The 17834-nt window shown below is 51.8% G+C and overlaps 1 protein-coding gene across 1 annotated transcript in view; it reads right to left on the bottom strand.

The window, feature by feature from the left end:
• The window catches only part of PWP2 (PWP2 small subunit processome component), a 163963-nt gene that overhangs the window by 89332 nt on the left and 56797 nt on the right, over window positions 1–17834 (bottom strand). The window contains exons 6-8 of the mRNA XM_078656408.1: window positions 5121–5256; window positions 1892–2133; window positions 429–572 (exon numbers count right to left, since the gene is read on the bottom strand). Of these exons, the coding sequence (XP_078512534.1) occupies window positions 429–572; window positions 1892–2133; window positions 5121–5256 (522 nt within the window). The remainder of the gene's footprint in view (window positions 1–428; window positions 573–1891; window positions 2134–5120; window positions 5257–17834) is intronic.

Here is a 17834-nt window from a genome sequence, read left to right as displayed (position 1 = left end):
CACGCAACTTGCCAAGCCTCCACGCAACTTGCCAAGCCTCCACGCAACTTGCCAAGTCTCCACGCAACTTGCCAAGCCTCCACGCAACTTGCCAAGCCTCCACGCAACTTGCCAAGCCTCCACGCAACTTGCCAAGCCTCCAAGCAACTTGCCAAGTCTCCACGCAACTTGCCAAGTCTCTACACAACTTGCCAAGTCCCAACACAACTTGCCAAGTCCCCACACAACTTGCCAAGTCTCCACACAACTTGCCAAGACTCCACACAACTTGCCAAGTCTCCAGACAACTTGCCAAGTCTCCAGACAACTTGCCAAGTCTCCAGACAACTTGCCAAGTTCTTCTATCACCAGGGGGTAAAAGACCACCCTACTTTGCGAAGGTAAAGGAAGGGGCCATGTGTGTTGTGCTGACAGAAGTGGACACTTACCTCAGTGAGTGGATGAGGGTGAAATCTGGCATTTCGTGGAGGTGGAAGATGCCGGAAGCAAAGCCAGTGACCAGGAGGTGCGTCTTCTTATGGAAGGTAGCTGCCGTCAGGTTGTTAAAATCCCCCTCTTTGTTGAAAAATTGCCTGAAAAGCAGAAAACAAGTGTAAACAGAGAGCGCAGTGACAGCTAGATTAACATGTGGGTAAGCACCTAGACACCATTAAATAGCACTCGGGGCAAGACCGAAAAGCACACATTCCACAGTCCAATTCATACAGGGTGACACCAACATTATCATAAGAATGCAAACAACAAAGGTGAGTGCACAGGGCAAGACAGACAATGAATAAGCATGCCGGTCCTCTGGGAGAGCACTCTTGACGAGAAGCTGATTGTGCTCTCTGAGAGAGTGAGCCTCTAGGAGCAGAGTGATGGGAACACACGCAACATGGAAAACTTGAGAGAATTGCGTTTGCGCTCATCACTCGAGTCCACGCGGCTCTCCTGGACGTGTTTAGGGCTACGGGCAAGGCACCGCATGGTCCAAAGAACACCAAGTGCAGCAGGACCTGTAGATGGTTTGCGGCCCGAGGGGAGAGAAAGAAGAACTGAGCACATTGAGGGAACCACTGGCTCTGGGAGCGAGTGCAGGGGACAGAGTCTAACAGGTTTGCCCATTAACTGGAGGTAGGTGCATGGCCCCATCTAGGCACCATATTACAGTAATCTGATAGTCTAATAGTCAGAAATGGTTTCAAAACATGGTTTAAACCTATCTTAGAATGATACAGTGTGAAGCAGCAATTTTTAAAATTGGACTCCATACTCAGAAGTCCAAGCCAGGTCCTGGGAGGACCTGGCTTGGCAGTTAAGGCTGGACTCTTCCCATGGGGCAGAGAGTCAAGGCTGATTTGTATATGGCCATGTCTGAATTGGGGTGGTGTGGTGAGCAGAAAAACGATGCAGTTTGGCCCAGATCTCTGTACTGGGGTGAATGTATGACATTGTTCTGCATTCTGTCCATCAACTGTGTTTTTGCATTTGTCACCACGAGTGGGATGGGTATGCTCAGACGTGAGTCCCGTGCTCACTACGCCACTGGAGTCAAGCTATCCTGGTTGAAGACGGCTGATAGCCAGAAACCGGTCATAGGATGCTTGATTCCAGTCCAGGGAGGACCTGGCTTGGCAGTTCGGGCTGGGCTGCTCCCATGGGGCACAGGGTCAAGGCTGATTTACATATGGCTGGGTTCAAACTGGAATGGCATGATGAGCAAAAAAACGAGGGATTTAGGCCCAGATCTCTGTACTGGGATGAATGTATGCATTCTGTCCATCAACTGTTGTTTTTGCAGGTGTTTGTGAAGGACCACAAGGCCTGGTTATCTTTCACTATACTTCCAACACTCACCCAGAATCACACCCTGTTCTGCATCCTTGTGCTGACCTCCCACCCCACGTACTTTGATAGTCTGGAGTATTTGACCTTCCCAGCTCGCTCTGCAGTCTCTGGGTTGGCCTTCCCACGGATCTCCTCCCCTTGCTGCTCTTCTAGGTCGTCAACTTCATCCTCTGCTCCCCGTTTCTTATCAGAGCCGGTCTTTGTGGGTGCTGTCGTGTCCTTGGGGGGCCGTGCCAGGAGCCCATCCAGCTCGGTGTCACACTGCCAGGCACACAAGGTCCCATCTTGGCTGACGGTGTACAGCTGGAACACAGCAAACAAAAGAAATAAGAGCTACACACACACAGACTAAAACATGAATGCACAGATAACTTATACCTGGGGAGATTCAAGACGGCATGAACGTGTGTATTTGTGCAAGGGGCCGGAGATGTTGAGAGTACATGAGTGTGTGAAGGGTTGAGGCAGTATTGTGTGTTAGGTGTGAATGAGTGTCTTGGGTATGCGCCTCGTGTTGGAGAGAGATGGAAAATAAATGCAATTATTGTTTGGGACACAGGAAGTATAACAACCATACAATTTACTTTCTAATGCACTGGGCTTTTCCAGGGAACAAGCAAGAGTCTGCAGATGGGACAGTTATACGTGTGAAAATAATTGGAGCTGTGTGATTGACCTTGTGGAACATTGTGCAGTGTGGTGTGTGACAGAGGTTTGACCCTCCCTATTACTGAGGATGGCTGCCTTTTCCCAAATGAGCTATTTCAACTAAGAGCTCTCAACATACTCCTTTAATGTATCTAATTTACTTTTTATCACATAGAATATTCTGGCATTACTTATGCTTTTCCCATTCAATGTTGGGTAGGATAAGTATTTGGAATTCCTATCATTCACTGACCTCCTTTCCTGGCAGTAAGAACCATCTCTTCAGAGACGCGTCCCACTCTTCCTTGACACTGGCTATGCTTGCCCTGAAGTGAAGTGCAGCCTTCCCGACGCCCTCATGTTCTCTTACATTAACCCTATGCAGCAGGTACTATTAATAATGTTTTGCATGATCTGTATTTGTTCTTTGCACTCTCAATATAGGGTTTTCTGCTCCCACATCTGCACACCTTCATTGCCTCAATTCTGTCAACCTTGAAAGCAGCATGGGTCCATGCAGACGCAGAAAGCCCACCTCTCTCCCATAGTGAGACAGACTAAAACCGGTCGGTCCAAGCAGACGCAGGCATTCATCAAGCAAGAAGAATTTTCGGTGGATTAGCATAAAGGAACATAGAAGATATTTGGGGAATAGAAACAACAACAACAGATCATGCGTGTTAAAAGTGAGTCTTAGCCTATCATCAGAAGTTATCTGCACTAAAATTGCACGTGCTCATATCCAGCGTCCCACAGGAAACCAGACCACACTGGTTTACAGGCGATCATTGTGAATAACTAGGCCCCTTCTCTCAGGCCACCTAAGTGACTAGCTTCATAAGCACAGTGGAGCCTCCAATAAAGTGATATGAAGTGGAGTTTGATTAGGTAACCAAAATGGTACTGCTGGGAAGACCTCAAATAAAGAGATCAAACTAAGAAATAAAGTGGATTGAAACAAACCAAAATAAAAATGATAAAATAATAGCAAAAGTCCAATAAAACAGTTAGAATGTGCACGTCTTTTTTAAGCAGTTAGGGGAGAATTCTAAGATCTCACTCATCTGTTATATTATTAATCAGTAACGTTCATGGAATCGAGTCAGAAATTATCCCAAGGACATGAAAGGGCTAAACACAGTAACAAATCTTCCATCTTTGGGTAACATCAAAATATTAAAAGATTCTGAGGCCGGCTGATAATAATACATCACGCTCTAGGCACTATTGTGCCATATTCACTCCCAGCACATAGTATTTGCTCCATTCAGGGAATAGTACTGACCCTTTTCAGGCTGTTTCTCAGTATAGACAGTGGTCTTCCTTCCTTAGGCAGCGGTCTCTCTTCCTTGGGCAGCGGTCTTCCTTCTTCCTTGGGCAGCGGTCTTCCTTCTTCCCTAGGCAGCGGTCTTCCTTCTTCCTTAGGCAGCGGTCTTCCTTCCTCAGGCAGCGGTCTTCCTTCCTCAGGCAGCGGTCTCCCTTCCTCAGGCAGCGGTCTCCCTTCATCAGGCAGCGGTCTCCCTTCCTCAGGCAGCGGTCTCCCTTCCTCAGGCAGCGGTCTTCCTTCCTCAGGCAGCGGTCTTCCTTCCTCAGGCAGCGGTCTTCCTTCCTCAGGCAGCGGTCTTCCTTCCTCAGGCAGCGGTCTTCCTTCCTCAGGCAGCGGTCTTCCTTCCTCAGGCAGCGGTCTTCCTTCCTCAGGCAGCGGTCTTCCTTCTTCCTTGGGCAGCGGTCTTCCTTCTTCCTTGGGCAGCGGTCTTCCTTCTTCCCTAGGCAGCGGTCTTCCTTCTTCCTTAGGCAGCGGTCTTCCTTCCTCAGGCAGCGGTCTTCCTTCCTCAGGCAGCGGTCTTCCTTCCTCAGGCAGCGGTCTCCCTTCCTTAGGCAGCGGTCTCCCTTCCTCAGGCAGCGGTCTTCCTTCCTCAGGCAGCGGTCTTCCTTCCTCAGGCAGCGGTCTCCCTTCCTTAGGCAGCGGTCTCCCTTCCTCAGGCAGCGGTCTTCCTTCCTCAGGCAGCGGTCTTCCTTCCTCAGGCAGCGGTCTTCCTTCCTCAGGCAGCGGTCTTCCTTCCTCAGGCAGCGGTCTTCCTTCCTCAGGCAGCGGTCTTCCTTCCTCAGGCAGCGTTCTTCCTTCCTCAGGCAGCGATCTTCCTTCCTTAGGCAGCGGTCTTCCTTCCCCAGGCAGTATTCCCCTCACTCCATCATGCAGTGGTGCCAGAAAAGAGACTCAGCCACCCATAAGGCAGTGAACGTCTTTAATCGCAGACAGCGTCCCGATCCCAGCAAGCTGCGCTCCCTTCATTCGGCATATCACCTTGATCAGAGAGCGGTCACTGCGTAATCCGTGTTCAAAACTTTGGCAGAGAAACTCTACGGTGCGCTCCTAGTTTAAAGCTTCTCTAATGTGTAATCTTCAGAACTATGGCTGAGGAGAGGGTCCCTGTTTCTACGACTGTCTATGTCTTACGTCTATGACTAAGCACCGGATTCTATTCATAGCCCCTTTAGGTTGTCATGTTTGCATTTATGTGAGGAGAACCTCAGCGAGGGTGTAATGTCCCATTTAAGGCACAGTGCAGGTCAAACATTGTCTAGCATGTGACCCTGGGGGTACACGTTCGACAACAGCCACAGACACTCAGCCAACTTACATCCAAACTGTTCTCTTCGAAGAAACACCCTACAATAGCATCCTTGTGGCCGCCCAGGGCATAATACACCAGATTGGCCCAGCGCTCTGCTCCGAACACCCAGGTGGACATGTCCCGACTGCCGACAGCGAAGCACCTGGAGAAAGAGAGAGCTGTGAGTGTGTGCATTGCAGTCCCCATAAATGTATAACAGTCGCATTCAGGGTCGGTAGCTTGCAAGTATACATAAGCAGGTCTCCTCTTCTGAATGCTACAAAACTTACCTTCACAATACATCTCATTTACTAAATGCTGAATCCCACTAGACCTGTATTTCTTCACATTCGGCTCAAGAAAGCTCCATGGGCAGACCGTGAAATGACAGATAAATTCAAAAGGTACTCATTACAACACTTACATTCACTTATTTCTATGTTTGTTCATTTAAGAACATTTTTTAAACACATTTTTTACATGAAATACCATTTTATAGACAAATCCATTTTTTCCTAAAGCACAATACGATTCCAAGTTTTTCTACAATATTCACTTTTGCTTTGTTTACATCATATCCTTGTTAAAAATACACATTCTTTTTATATCAAACAAAATCCCTTGCAGTCCACAACAACCAGTCCTTAGACTGGTTGTTGCATGATCCCAACCCACGTCACAACAACGGCTGAAATGGAAGTTATCTCCCCGGAGTATTTGTTAGTGTAAGTAATAAGTGGTTGGGATGTTGTGTATGGTATATGTGAGTGAATGTATGTTTTAGTGTGAAAGGAGAAAGCGGTTTTGCGCATATTTGGGGGTAAGACAAGTATATTTGCAAACTCCAAAAGCTTTTGTTTTATATAAAAATATTTTTTTTTTAACAAGTACATGATGAAAGTAAAGTAAAAGTGAATATTGTAGAATAACTTTGAATCGTATTGTGATTAACAAAAATTGGCTTTGTATAAAATGGTATTTCATATAAAAAATTGTTTACAAAGGGTGCTTAAATCATTATAAAAATAAAGAAATAAGTGAATGTAAGTGTTGTAATGAGTACATTTTGAATTTATATGGTCATTTCATGGTCAGCCTCAGAGCTTTCTTAAGTCAATAGAGAAGAAATACAGGTCTAGTGGGATTCTGCATTTAGAAGTTGTGGTTTCTTTTCCCCCCTTATTCTTAGACCTAAAATAGGCTATATAAGGGGTACCTTTCCTCTTTAGCCATGACAATATATCTTCCAGGTATGTATATCTGAAGTTAAGGATAATAAATCTATACTTACCCTCAAGATATTTTGCAAGGCAATATTTTGGCTACAACATTACTGATAGGAAGGACAGCATTTAGAATTCCTGTTTATTTTTAGGGTGCACGCTGCAAATCCCACCACCTCTAAGCTCCCAAACTGAACCAAACATAAAGAACTAAGGGGCTGTCCATTCAGATCACGAATTAACCGCCAAACAGTGGCTAATCTCTTAAGAGAACTTATTTTACTGCCCTGTTCTTGAGCTGCACAAACAACTAGAGCTCCCCTGACAACTAGAAATTATCTGGTATAGGCTGTGTATTAAAGTATTATTCTTATTTATTTTTAAAGAGCCAAATCTTATTTATTGAGTTAGAAAATAATATACACCTGCATTCTCATATAAGTAGAAGCTTGAGGTAACCACCCATCAGATCTGATCGCAGGGCACCGGCAGTCTCCCAACCACAACATACGTTTACAAAGGTAGTCTATAGTGAGCACACAGCTTTCCTCATATCTTTTCATGCTTTTGAGGGCAACCACGAGACTCGTAGATGGGTCGTTCTTGGCGCACAAACCAGTTGACTCCCCGTCGCCAAATTTCCAGGGAGGGGGCCTCCGGGCGCTTCCAGCAGCGGGCACAGTCCCATTTGGCCAAAAATATTTTAGAATTATATATAAAAAATGTACTATGTTTCTATATGTTTTAACATTAAATTATATTCATAACTATTTTAATAAATAATTTAACCTAATATGTCCTATGTAGTTTCATTTGAATTCCCAACCTTCAATATTTTCTATAGGCGAGTGTTGCCTTATCAGTGGTTGGCGATTCGGAGTGCTAGACTTACTACAGTTTTTTTTTTTTTTTTTCAAAACCGTGTTTATTAAGAGTTCAATCAAGAGTCAGGACAGCCCTCCACAGTCAGGAGGAGACTGTCAACAACACAGACAGAGAAAGGCATGGTAATGAACTCAGAGTTTTATGGAAACAAAAGGGGCACGCCCCTAAACCCCCCCAGCCCACCCATTCCCAACAGCATCCCCCAACTCCCCTTCCGACTACCCACCCCTTATCCCACCCTAACCCAGTGCACGTGATCGCTAGTCAGCAACAGGAGACGGAAGCAATGTCAGAGTTGGCTAGTAGCCTAGGGCCCGGGGTCCGCATCAAGGGCCAACACATCATCAATGTCAGCTGGGGGATCGAGGTCCAGATCCCTGTAGTCCGCCCACCGCTTCCAGATCTTATAGTGTTTCCGGGGGCACCCCCTGGCCTCAAACACGGGTAATTCTAAACCCATCAGGTAGTCCAACCCTGCCTTCCACGCACTCAGGGGGGGGGCACGTTCGCACTTCCATGCTTGGGCCAGGTCACGCTTAGCCACCACGAGCCCCAACAGCAGTAGGTGGCGCTTGTAAATGTTACCCCCAACATTTTCCAGAATATGAAGGAGACCCAGCCTAGGGGTACGGGGAACATCCCACCCCAGCACTTCCGACAGGCAGTCCCACACACCCGCCCAGAATCGGGTCAGCCTCTCACAGGACCACACGGTATGGAAAAGTGTCCCCCTCTCAGCACCACACCTCAGACACTCAGGGGTAGCTATGAGGCCCGCACGCCACAGCCGCTCCCTAGTATAATAGGCCCTATGGAGGTATTTAAATTGAATGAACCGAAGACGGACGGCTATAGCTGCACACCGAGGAGATTCGAGGGCCTCCCGCCAATCGTCCTCATCCAAGGGGCCAACATCACTCTCCCAGGAGGCCTTCAAGGTCGAAAGGGAGGGGGAGCAGCTGACGACCAGGGATCGGTATATCTGAGAGACTTTCTTGTCGCCCAGGTCGCCCATAAACAATTTAGCCTCAATGGGACTAAAGTCGGGGAGCTGTTCCAACCCCACTAGGCTGGGGCCAAGGGCATGCCGGAACTGAAGATAGCGAAAGAATTGGGACCTGGACAAATTATACTCGGAGCTAAGGTCCTGAAAGGACTTAAGCGTGGTTCCGTTGAGGACATTACCGAGGGACGAAATCCCGATCGCGTCCCAGCCGCCGAACCCGGACAAGGAGGCCAGCTCTGGTAGTAGACCGTTATGCCACAGTGGCGTCTCGGCCGTCAGCCTGCCCCACCACCCCATGCGGCGCAGAGCCTGCCGCCAGATCGCGAAGACCACCTGAGTGACCCTTGGCAAGGCCCTCCTCCGCCTGGCCGAGTACAGCAGAGTGTGGAGAGTGGCACCGCCCATCAAGGAGTGCTCCAGTGCATAGGCCGGATCGCTACGATCCCCATACCACCACTCGTTGAGCACTAGAAGATGGGAGGCCTGGTAATACGATAGCAGATCAGCGGACGCCAAGCCGCCACAGTAGGTAGAGAGGAAGCAGGTACGCAGTGCCACCCTAGAGGCACCCCCGGCCCACAGAAATCTGCCCAGCACCGAGTTGACACCACGGAACCACTGCGGGTCTATTTTATACGGGTGATTCTGTAGTTGGTAGAGGAGCCGAGGCAGGGCCACCATCTTGAAAATAGCCGACCGGCCATAGATATTGAGGGGCATACGCGTCCAGGTCTTAACATCAACCTGGACCCTGTCCCACACCGGCTGGATGTTACGATCCCATGCCACAGCAGGCGAGGCCGAGAGGTGTACGCCCAGGTACTTCATGCTGTCGACCGCCACCTGAAGAGGCGCAGCCCACTGGCAACTCACCGAGGCACCCCCCAGAATCCACAGGGTAGACTTGCGAGGGTTGAGAAAGAGCCCCGACGCCTGGCCGAACTCCCGCATTATGTCAAGAACACGGGGTCCTGTACGGTGTAAATCGGTCATGAAAAAGAGCACGTCGTCCGCATATAGAGCAATGCGGTCCGAGTGGCCCGACCCCCACACAAAGCCCCGGTAAAGCGCGTCCTGGCGCACTCGGGCGGCCATGGGTTCCATGGCCAGCGCGAAAAGGTACGGGGAGAGGGGGCACCCCTGACGAGTGCCCCTGGCCACGGGGAATCGCGCGGAAATTGCCCCAGAGACGCGCACAGAAGCGGTGACACCGGTATAGAGTAGCTTCACATAGGAGACGAAAACCGGACCCAGGTTCAGAAGTGGCAGGAGGGTAAGGAGGTAGGCCCAGCTGACCGAGTCAAAGGCACTATCTATGTCAGCCAACAACAGCGCCGCCTGGTCCCCAGTCGTCCCAATCGCGTCAATCGCCGCCTGCGCCCGCCGAATGTTGTGTCGCGTCGCCCGGTGCGGCATGAATCCCGCCTGATCCGGGTGGACAAGGGCCGATATGTGGGGAAGCAGGCGATTCGCAAGCGCCTTGGCCAGGAGTTTGGCTTCAAAATTAATAAGGGAGATGGGTCGGTAGGACTCGCGGCGCTCGGGGGGTCTGCCCGGCTTTTGAAACACCACAATCTCGGCGTGGCGCCAGTCCGGGGGAAGGCTACCCCGCTCCCGAGCCAGTTCCAGAGCCCGCCTGTAATGCGGCCCAAGCTGCAGGTGGAATTTCCGGTAAAATTCACTGGGGAACCCACTAGGCCCAGGTGCTTTACCCGTATTGAGTTGACCCAGCGCGTCACCCAATTCCTCAGCTGTCAGGGGGAGATCCAGGGCATCGCGGACCTCGTCAGGTACCGCCTGCGGGCGAACCGCCGCGAGGTAAGCCGCAATGCCATCGGGGGAGAGGCTCTCACGAGGGGCATACTGACGCTCGTAGTAGCGCGCGAAGCTCGCAGCAAGGATCGAGGGGTCTGTTATTGCCACCCCCGCGCCGTCGACCAGCCCCGGTAAAGTGATCGGCTGAAAAGTCTGCTGACACAACCGGTGGAGCATGGTGCAGGACTTGTCGCCCCACTGGTACACCCTACTACGCGTAGCCAGCCACGCTTGGCGGGCCGCGTCCAACAAGACCGAGGAGTAAGACCGTTGTGCTTGTAACAGCAGCCGCAACGTCATATCATCGGCCGCCTCCCTGTGTCGTGCCTCACGCCTTTCCACACTCTCCGCCGCAGTGGCGATACTTTCCTGTCGGGTCCGGCGGGCAGATGCGCACCAGGCAATATCGACAGCCCTCATGGCGGGTTTCATGGCTTCCCACACTGTCACTGCATCAACTTCCTCCGTCAGATTGTCCCGCCAGTAGTGGGCAATCGCGCCGCGCAAGTGCCGAGAGTAGCCCGGTTGCTGCAGGTGCCATGTAGACATCCGCCACCTGAATGGTTGGCGCGCCTTGCAAAGGTCAATTTGAACCGCCACCGGGGAGTGGTCGGACAGCCCGCGAGGTCGGATCGCCGCCCCCTTTACTCTATCCAGGAAAGTCCCCGGTACAAATACACAGTCTAAGCGTGAGAGGGAGCCATGCACAGCAGACACATAGGTGTATTCTCGTCTCTCTGCATGAAGGTGTCTCCACACATCCACCCATCCAAGGCCATCAATCATTGCACTCAGCTTCGTAGGCGAGGCCGCAGCCGCGACCCCCTGCCTCCTCTGCCTGTCCAGAGCCACATCCAACACGTCGTTCCAGTCGCCACCAATTACCGCCAGAGAACGGGGAAGTTCGGCCCACAGGGTAAACAGTCGCTCCGCAAGGGCCCACTGCAGCGGGGGAGGGGCATACACACTACCAAGGATTACGGGCTCCACACCAATCTTCCCTTGCACAAACACAAACCGGCCCTGCGGATCAAGCCACTGACGCTCATGGGTATAAGCTAGTCGTTTATGAACCAGGATGGCTACCCCCCTCGAGCCCCTGGCAAACCCCGCATGAAACACCTGGTGGAAGCCAAACCTCTGTAGGCTCAGAGCCTTCGTACCCAGCATGTGCGTTTCCTGGAGGAGGAGCACGTCAGCCAGGTCCCTTTTTGCCCAGCGGAGCACAGCCCCCCGTTTGATCTTGTCCAGGAGCCCCCGGACATTCCAACTCAGTACACGCATGAGAGCAGTAGATGGCACAAGTCGTGGGGCGTCAGCCAATGTCCCAATGGGTCCGTGTCCACAATCCCCGCAACCCAACCCAAACTCCCAGCCCACCAGCCGCCGACCGCATACGAAACACGTGCATCCCACAGAACACATTCCCAACCCCCGCTACCCCACTAGTCCCAACCCAACCCCCCAACAACCTAACACCCCAGAGCCCCCCTCCCCCACCCCAATACCTCAATAAACAATGAAGCATCTGTCGCGGTATACGGTACTTCAGACCCAAAACACAGCGTCTAAAGCCAGTCATACCAATGGATCCCAACTAGACTCCCTTTAAAACCCCTAACCAGGCACACTCCCAGAACCACCCCCCAACCCCATCCGGAGGAGGCAGCCCATAAAGTGCACCCCGAACCCACTCCAGGGAAACAGCAACATCAGTAGTAAGGCACCACAAACCAAGGGGTGTCGGACCGCAAGCGTCCACACCCCCACCAGGAAAGGAGTCAATACTGCACCAGTCAACGGCTGCTCCATCGGCCAGAGTTCAGCAGCCACGGGGTAGAGACATCGACGAGAGGCCGCCAGCAGGTAGCCCTGGCCTGCGACAATCCTGAGTCTTCGCCAGGCTATTCTGTGTCAGGTTGTGTGTCCCCCAGCAAGGGATCCCGGGACAGGGACCTCCGTCGGGAGCGGGATTTGCGATGGCGTTTCCCCTTGGCAGGCGGGTCGCTCCGGTCCGTCGAGGAGCCACGTGGCGACCCGGAGTGCAACCCCGGCTGGACGTGCGGGCGAATCCTGACAGTTTCATCAGTCCAAGTGAAGACGGCCTCTGGTGTATCGAAGAAGAGAGTCTTTGAGTTGAAGACCACCCTGAGGCGAGCCGGATATAGTAGCGAATACTGGATCTTGAGACCTCGCAACTTGGCCTTCGCCTCCAGAAAGGAATGCCTCTGCTGGTGGACCAGTTTGGTGTAATCAGGGAATATCATAATCTTGTGGTTGTCATAGAGCAGCGTGTCCTTGAGCCGCGCTTCCCGGAGGATGACATCCCTGTCGTGAAAGTTAAGGAGCCTTGCAATGATCGGGCGAGGTCGCTCCCCAACTGGCGGTTTCTGCGTCAAGGTGCGATGCGCGCGCTCCACCACAAAGCAGCTCGACAGGGCGTCCGGGGGCAGCCAGCTCTCCAGCCACCGAGACAGGAAGACATCCATGGGCCCTTTCTCACAGTCCTCCGGAAAGCCAACAAAGCGCAGGTTGTTCCGTCGCGCCCGCCCCTCGGCATCTTCCACCCGCAGTGCCAGGCCTCGTTGAGTCTGTTCCATGTCGGCAATCTTCTTCTTAAGGACGCCAACATCCCCCTCAACTGTCGTGACCCTGGTCTCCGTCTCCGTTATGCGAGCGACTGCGTTGCGGAGGTCCTGGCGCAGAAGCATCACATCGGTTCCCACCGCTCCAATCTTCGCATCTAACATATCACGGGACTGATTGATGGCTGTCAGCAGTGCCGCGTTGTCTGGTCCAGTACTCTGACCCCCACTAGCCGCTCCAGCACTTCCACCGGGGCCGGTAAATTTGTCGATTGGCCCAGACTTTGTGGCGGCCGTGCCCCTGGTCATGGCGGCGGCGGCAGAGGCGACCCACCAGTAGCACGCACCTGTAGGGGGGTCGCACCGCTCGAGGGTCCCCCACTCAGGCCCCAGCCGGGGCGGCCGAAGCACACCAGTCCACTCAGGATCTCGCCGTCGCCGAGCCGTCGGTCACAGGGAGGGACTCAAGTCGTGCAGCCTCGCCAGATCCCAGCGCATGGAAGCCTCTCCCCAGGTGTCCGACTCCTCCGATCTATGCCAGTGGGACCAGCGAGCCCCTATGTCCACTGGGGCACAATGTCCTGCACTTGCTCCCGTGCAGTTCGGCAGTCCCCACAGCGGGCCGGCGCCCGGGCCACACCGATCTCACCGGCACCCCCGGCTCGTCACGGGCACTGGCCGCCCCCGCCCGACTCAGTCCACGAGGGCGGAGGGTGCAGCGCGCACCGACGGCCCGGCACCGCGGTCGGCCGCCGCGAAGAGCGCCGTGTCCGCCGGCAGCAGAATGCGCCAAAGGATGTAGGGCGCTGCAGGCGCCAACAGCGGAGGGTCCCAGGATCAAAGGGTCCACGAGGCGCGGGGGTCGCCAAACTCGAGGCCCCGGCTCCGCCGAAGCAGGAAGGCCGCAGCTCCACCAGGGCACCCACAGAGGCACGGGCCCCCACCGCTGGCAGTGTGGGGGGAGATATGGCACTCCTCAATGGGCCGCCGGTAGTGGGTAGCCCTGGAGCGCCGTCTGGAAGCAGCGCCGTCCGCCCCGGGTCCGGCCCGGGCACGCCAAAATTGAGGCCCCGGCCTGTTCGGCGGGCACCAGGCCGCTCGCTTCACCCACTCGCCTCTTCGCGCCAGATGGACTCCGCGCTTCGTGTCAGGCACCGGACGGCTCCCAGCGATGTCCGCTCAGGTCTCCTCGGTCGTGGCACACTCCGTAGGGTTCAGGGACCAGGATAATGCCAGGATAAGTGTCGGGCCGGCGGGAGCTCTAGCAAGCCACGTCCGCCATGATCGCCCGCTAAGCCACGCCCCCAGTTTTTTGTTTTTTAATACTTCGACTCCGATTTAAAAAGTGCACCCAGTCAAAAGAATAAATAACTCAAACGTTTAAGCTATCTTTGGGAATCAGGCCCCGTATGTTCACACATTTACACTACATTTAAGCACAGCCTCTGCTGTGGATTAAAATACAAGCAGTGAGACTACCATCCGGGTACTTTTGAGCTAGATGAGCATTTGGTTCACTTTACAAAGAACTTTTGATTTGCGTGAACTCTTTCTTCTTTCACCCTCTGAAATATTCCAGTACCCGCTATGCTGTGAATAACTTACAGCCGTTTCAACCGTCACAGGTGAACTTTCATCAAGTGTTGAAGCAAATGGGACATGTTCAACACCAGGATGCATGGGTCGTCAGAGGCAATAAGTAGGGGGGTGTCCCACATAGAGATATTTGGGATGCATGGTTCGAAAGATGACAAGCAGGGGATAGTCCCTAGTGTAAGGGGGTGGAGGGGCGCACGAGCCGTCATAAGATACAAGCGGGGGACAGGCCTACGTCTAAGGTTGGGGTTGCCTGAACCATCATAAGATACAAGCAGGGGATATACCCAATCGTTTTAGGCATATTTGCATTCTACACCACACAACGGAAGAGCACTCTTTTGTAGGATCTTCCGCTACATCAGTCCCTGGACTGATAGCACACCTGAGCTTTTATTGCTGCCCTCTCCTCATCAGTGTATCAGCCAGCAGAGCCAGAACTGAAGAGACAACCAGGACACTGTTTTAAGACTCACTGACCTCAGGCCTCTTTAGAGGACAGAATCCCTGGTGTTGGAAGGAGAGGGTGGCATTGTCCTGGTGTCCTTGCACAGCCCAATGCCACAGGAGGCTTTGGAGTGCTTGTGTCAGATAAGGAGCCCAGTGTGGTGAGGGTGAACCTTACCACACCTTGGAGGAGATAGGCAGGGCTGAGGGGCGAGCCAAGAGTACAGGTGTTTGGGTCATGTGGAAAAGTAAATTTTGCCATGTCATATGTGCCTAAGTGTTCCCCATCTTATGTTATATGTGCATGATCGATATGCATGTATTCCCTTCTGATCGATTAAAGACGCAATTACAGTTGTGTCCATCTCTAGTATGTCAGTTTCTAGTCTTCGTGAAAGCAACGAATATTAAGCCTATGTAAACCTACGTTGTCACATTTCACAGTGTGCACGTTAATCCATTGAATTGTCCCCGTTTCTAGGCCTCAAAAGGGCCCGGACTCAGATTCAGCTCCTGTCTCCTGAACCCTCTCCGAGGAGCGATACAGCCCCCACCTGCATCCCTGACCCTTAGCTTACTTCATGCCTCACAGTGCCCGGCCCGGCCTGGCTCTGCCTCCCAGTCTGCCAAGAGTATGTTATGATTCTAGTTATCAGTCCAGCCCTCCTTCTCTGCATTCCTAAGCTACTGAATCGCTTCAATAGTTTCCGTCATGGTCTAGCCTTTATGTCTTCATGTAAGAGAAATACTGTATTAATATTCATAGAATATTCCTCGCACACACAATACATATAGAATTATGTATGCACCAGTCTTAGTGTCCATTAGCCTTTGCCCTGATAACTTTTGGATTCTATCAACATGTACTCTAAACACCAGATACTAGATATGCCTTGGGTACATGTCGCTCTGACACTCCAGACTTTAGTCTCCTCTTCTAGCGCAGAAGTCATAGCCCCCAGTTCTCCCTGGTAACACGTCATTGCCCGTTTGCGCGCACCACTAGGTTAGAGGTCCCAGCTGCTCAGGTAGCCCCCTCCATGTTTCCGCCCCTTTTATGACATATTCTGTTACGTTTGCATCACATGTCTATGTATACGCCCTGTACACGCCTTCTTGTTACATCATTTTGCCCTTATCTTTCGCGACTGCTACGAGTCACGCCTACTGCTACGCCTACTGTATTGAATGTAATGTATTTTGTTTAAGTATATATATATTGTGCACCCATATTAAAAGTTACCCCCTTATCCCTTTGTTCGTTCCCAGGCAGCTGCCTTCATTCCTTTCCCGTACAGGCTGTCCTGTTCCTGTCCTTTATGCCTGATTAAAGCCTGACGACTCAAGATACCTCGAATCCTGACTCTTATTTATTGAGCTACCTGTTTATTGATTATATGAAAAATAGTACCGGTAATTAATTATTTATTTACCACATAATGGCGCCCGAATAGGGACTTGCCCTTTCCCCACGCGCCGGAGAAGCCACGCAGGCCCCCTGATCCTCTGCAGCCGTGACGGAACCATACCGTGCACGTGCAGATATTTCTGCTTCAAGTATCCCTCAGGCCCACGGAGGAGACGGAGGTTGCGGTCCAGCGTCCAGACGAGGCGGTGAGGAACGCGGCGAGTCCCGACCAGAGCCCAAGCCGAGAGTCCAAGGTCCGAGGTATCCGGAGGCCCACCTGTAACTGAAGTCCGAAGTTCGTCCGTCCGTCGTCGTAGCAGTCCAGTCCAGTCCAGTCCGAGGCCTTCCGTTCTTGCTGCCCGGTGAGTACCGTTGCTGGGGTAGTATCTAGACAGGGTCAATTAATTTGTCTCTGGTCCGTGGGTTTGGGTACGCAGATCCAACACGAAGTGTTCACCTAGGTGGACGCGGGTCCTGACGTGTCTCTTTATGGGACCGGTAAGTTTCGTGCTGTTTTAGCAGTGCATCTAGTCATTCTAGTAAGTCTCTGTTCTCGAGGAATTCATGTGTTTTGTCCGAACTGTTATTATAAATGTTATTTCATGTGTTTTCAATGTCGTGGTATGAGTGATTTGTTTTTCAGTTATTATTGTGTTTATCGTGCATTGTATTGTGTCCAGACTCCAGCCTAAACTATGCCTCTATTCTCGAAGTTGCGTCAGTTAAAAACCAGAAAAGGTCTGCTCGAGGAAGCAGTTCCTGTCCCGCCTAGGGACAGTCCAGGTCATTTTATGTATCATAAGCATGGCTTAAGTGCCATATTATATCTAGACTTATGGGTGGAGTACACCAAGGAATTAGAAGAGAAATATAGATGGCCCGTATCAGGTACGTGGGATGCCGAGTGCATCATGCGAGTAGAAGAAGCATTATGGAAAAAGAAAGCCAGACAGTCCCAGAAAGATGCCATCGAGTTATGGCGCAAAGAATCTCATAAAAGAACCGAAAAAGAAATCAGAAAGACAGAATTAAGTAGGGAATTCTCAGAAAGAGCCCAAGAAAGGGAATTAATCGAAGTAGGTGAACGAGTTAAAGCCGAACAGTCAGACAGACAGAGAAATGCCCTTATTAAGGGTATGTATCCTCTTCTTGCCGAGGGCTTGCCGAAAGCAACCCCGGAAACACCATGTAATTTTCCGCCGCCATTAGTTCCGATTAAGCTACGTCACAAACAGACTGCAGCTGATATTTTTCTCTCGTCCTATTTGGACGACACAGTCCCAGATATGCAAATCCTGCTCCGCCTGCTCCCGTAAATAATGTAATTCCTGTTCCTCCAGCCACCGGGGCACCCGTTATAGTACCTGTTACGGTACCCCCGGTCCAGCCTACAGTACATGTACCCGCTACATCAGTCACTCTACCAGCACGTACAGTACACACCGACGATTCTAGTCTAGGGGCCGTGGGGGGAAGTCCTCCTGGAACCCCACCTCAACACAGACGTGTGACATTACTCGAGCTACATGCCCGAGCGTTACAGCGTCCGCCCAAACAGCAGTCAGTTGCAGATATCAAGCGAGCCCTTACCGAATGCCGTTATGATCCAGTCCCAGGCGATGATGATATGGTCATATATTCATTGCGTATAAGACGGGTGACCGAATATTTGGACACCCTACCGAATATGAAAGGATATCTAGACAGAATATATTGTTTTATCCGTACAGGAGTAGATCCAGGAAGTATTGGCGAGGCCATGGCTCAAAGAAAAGT

This window comes from Lissotriton helveticus, chromosome 8 (assembly GCF_964261635.1).
Source record: "Lissotriton helveticus chromosome 8, aLisHel1.1, whole genome shotgun sequence".
Classification (NCBI taxonomy): Eukaryota; Metazoa; Chordata; class Amphibia; order Caudata; family Salamandridae; genus Lissotriton; species Lissotriton helveticus.
Note: the sequence above shows the minus strand (reverse complement) of the source record. Positions and strands in the feature narration are given on the sequence as shown.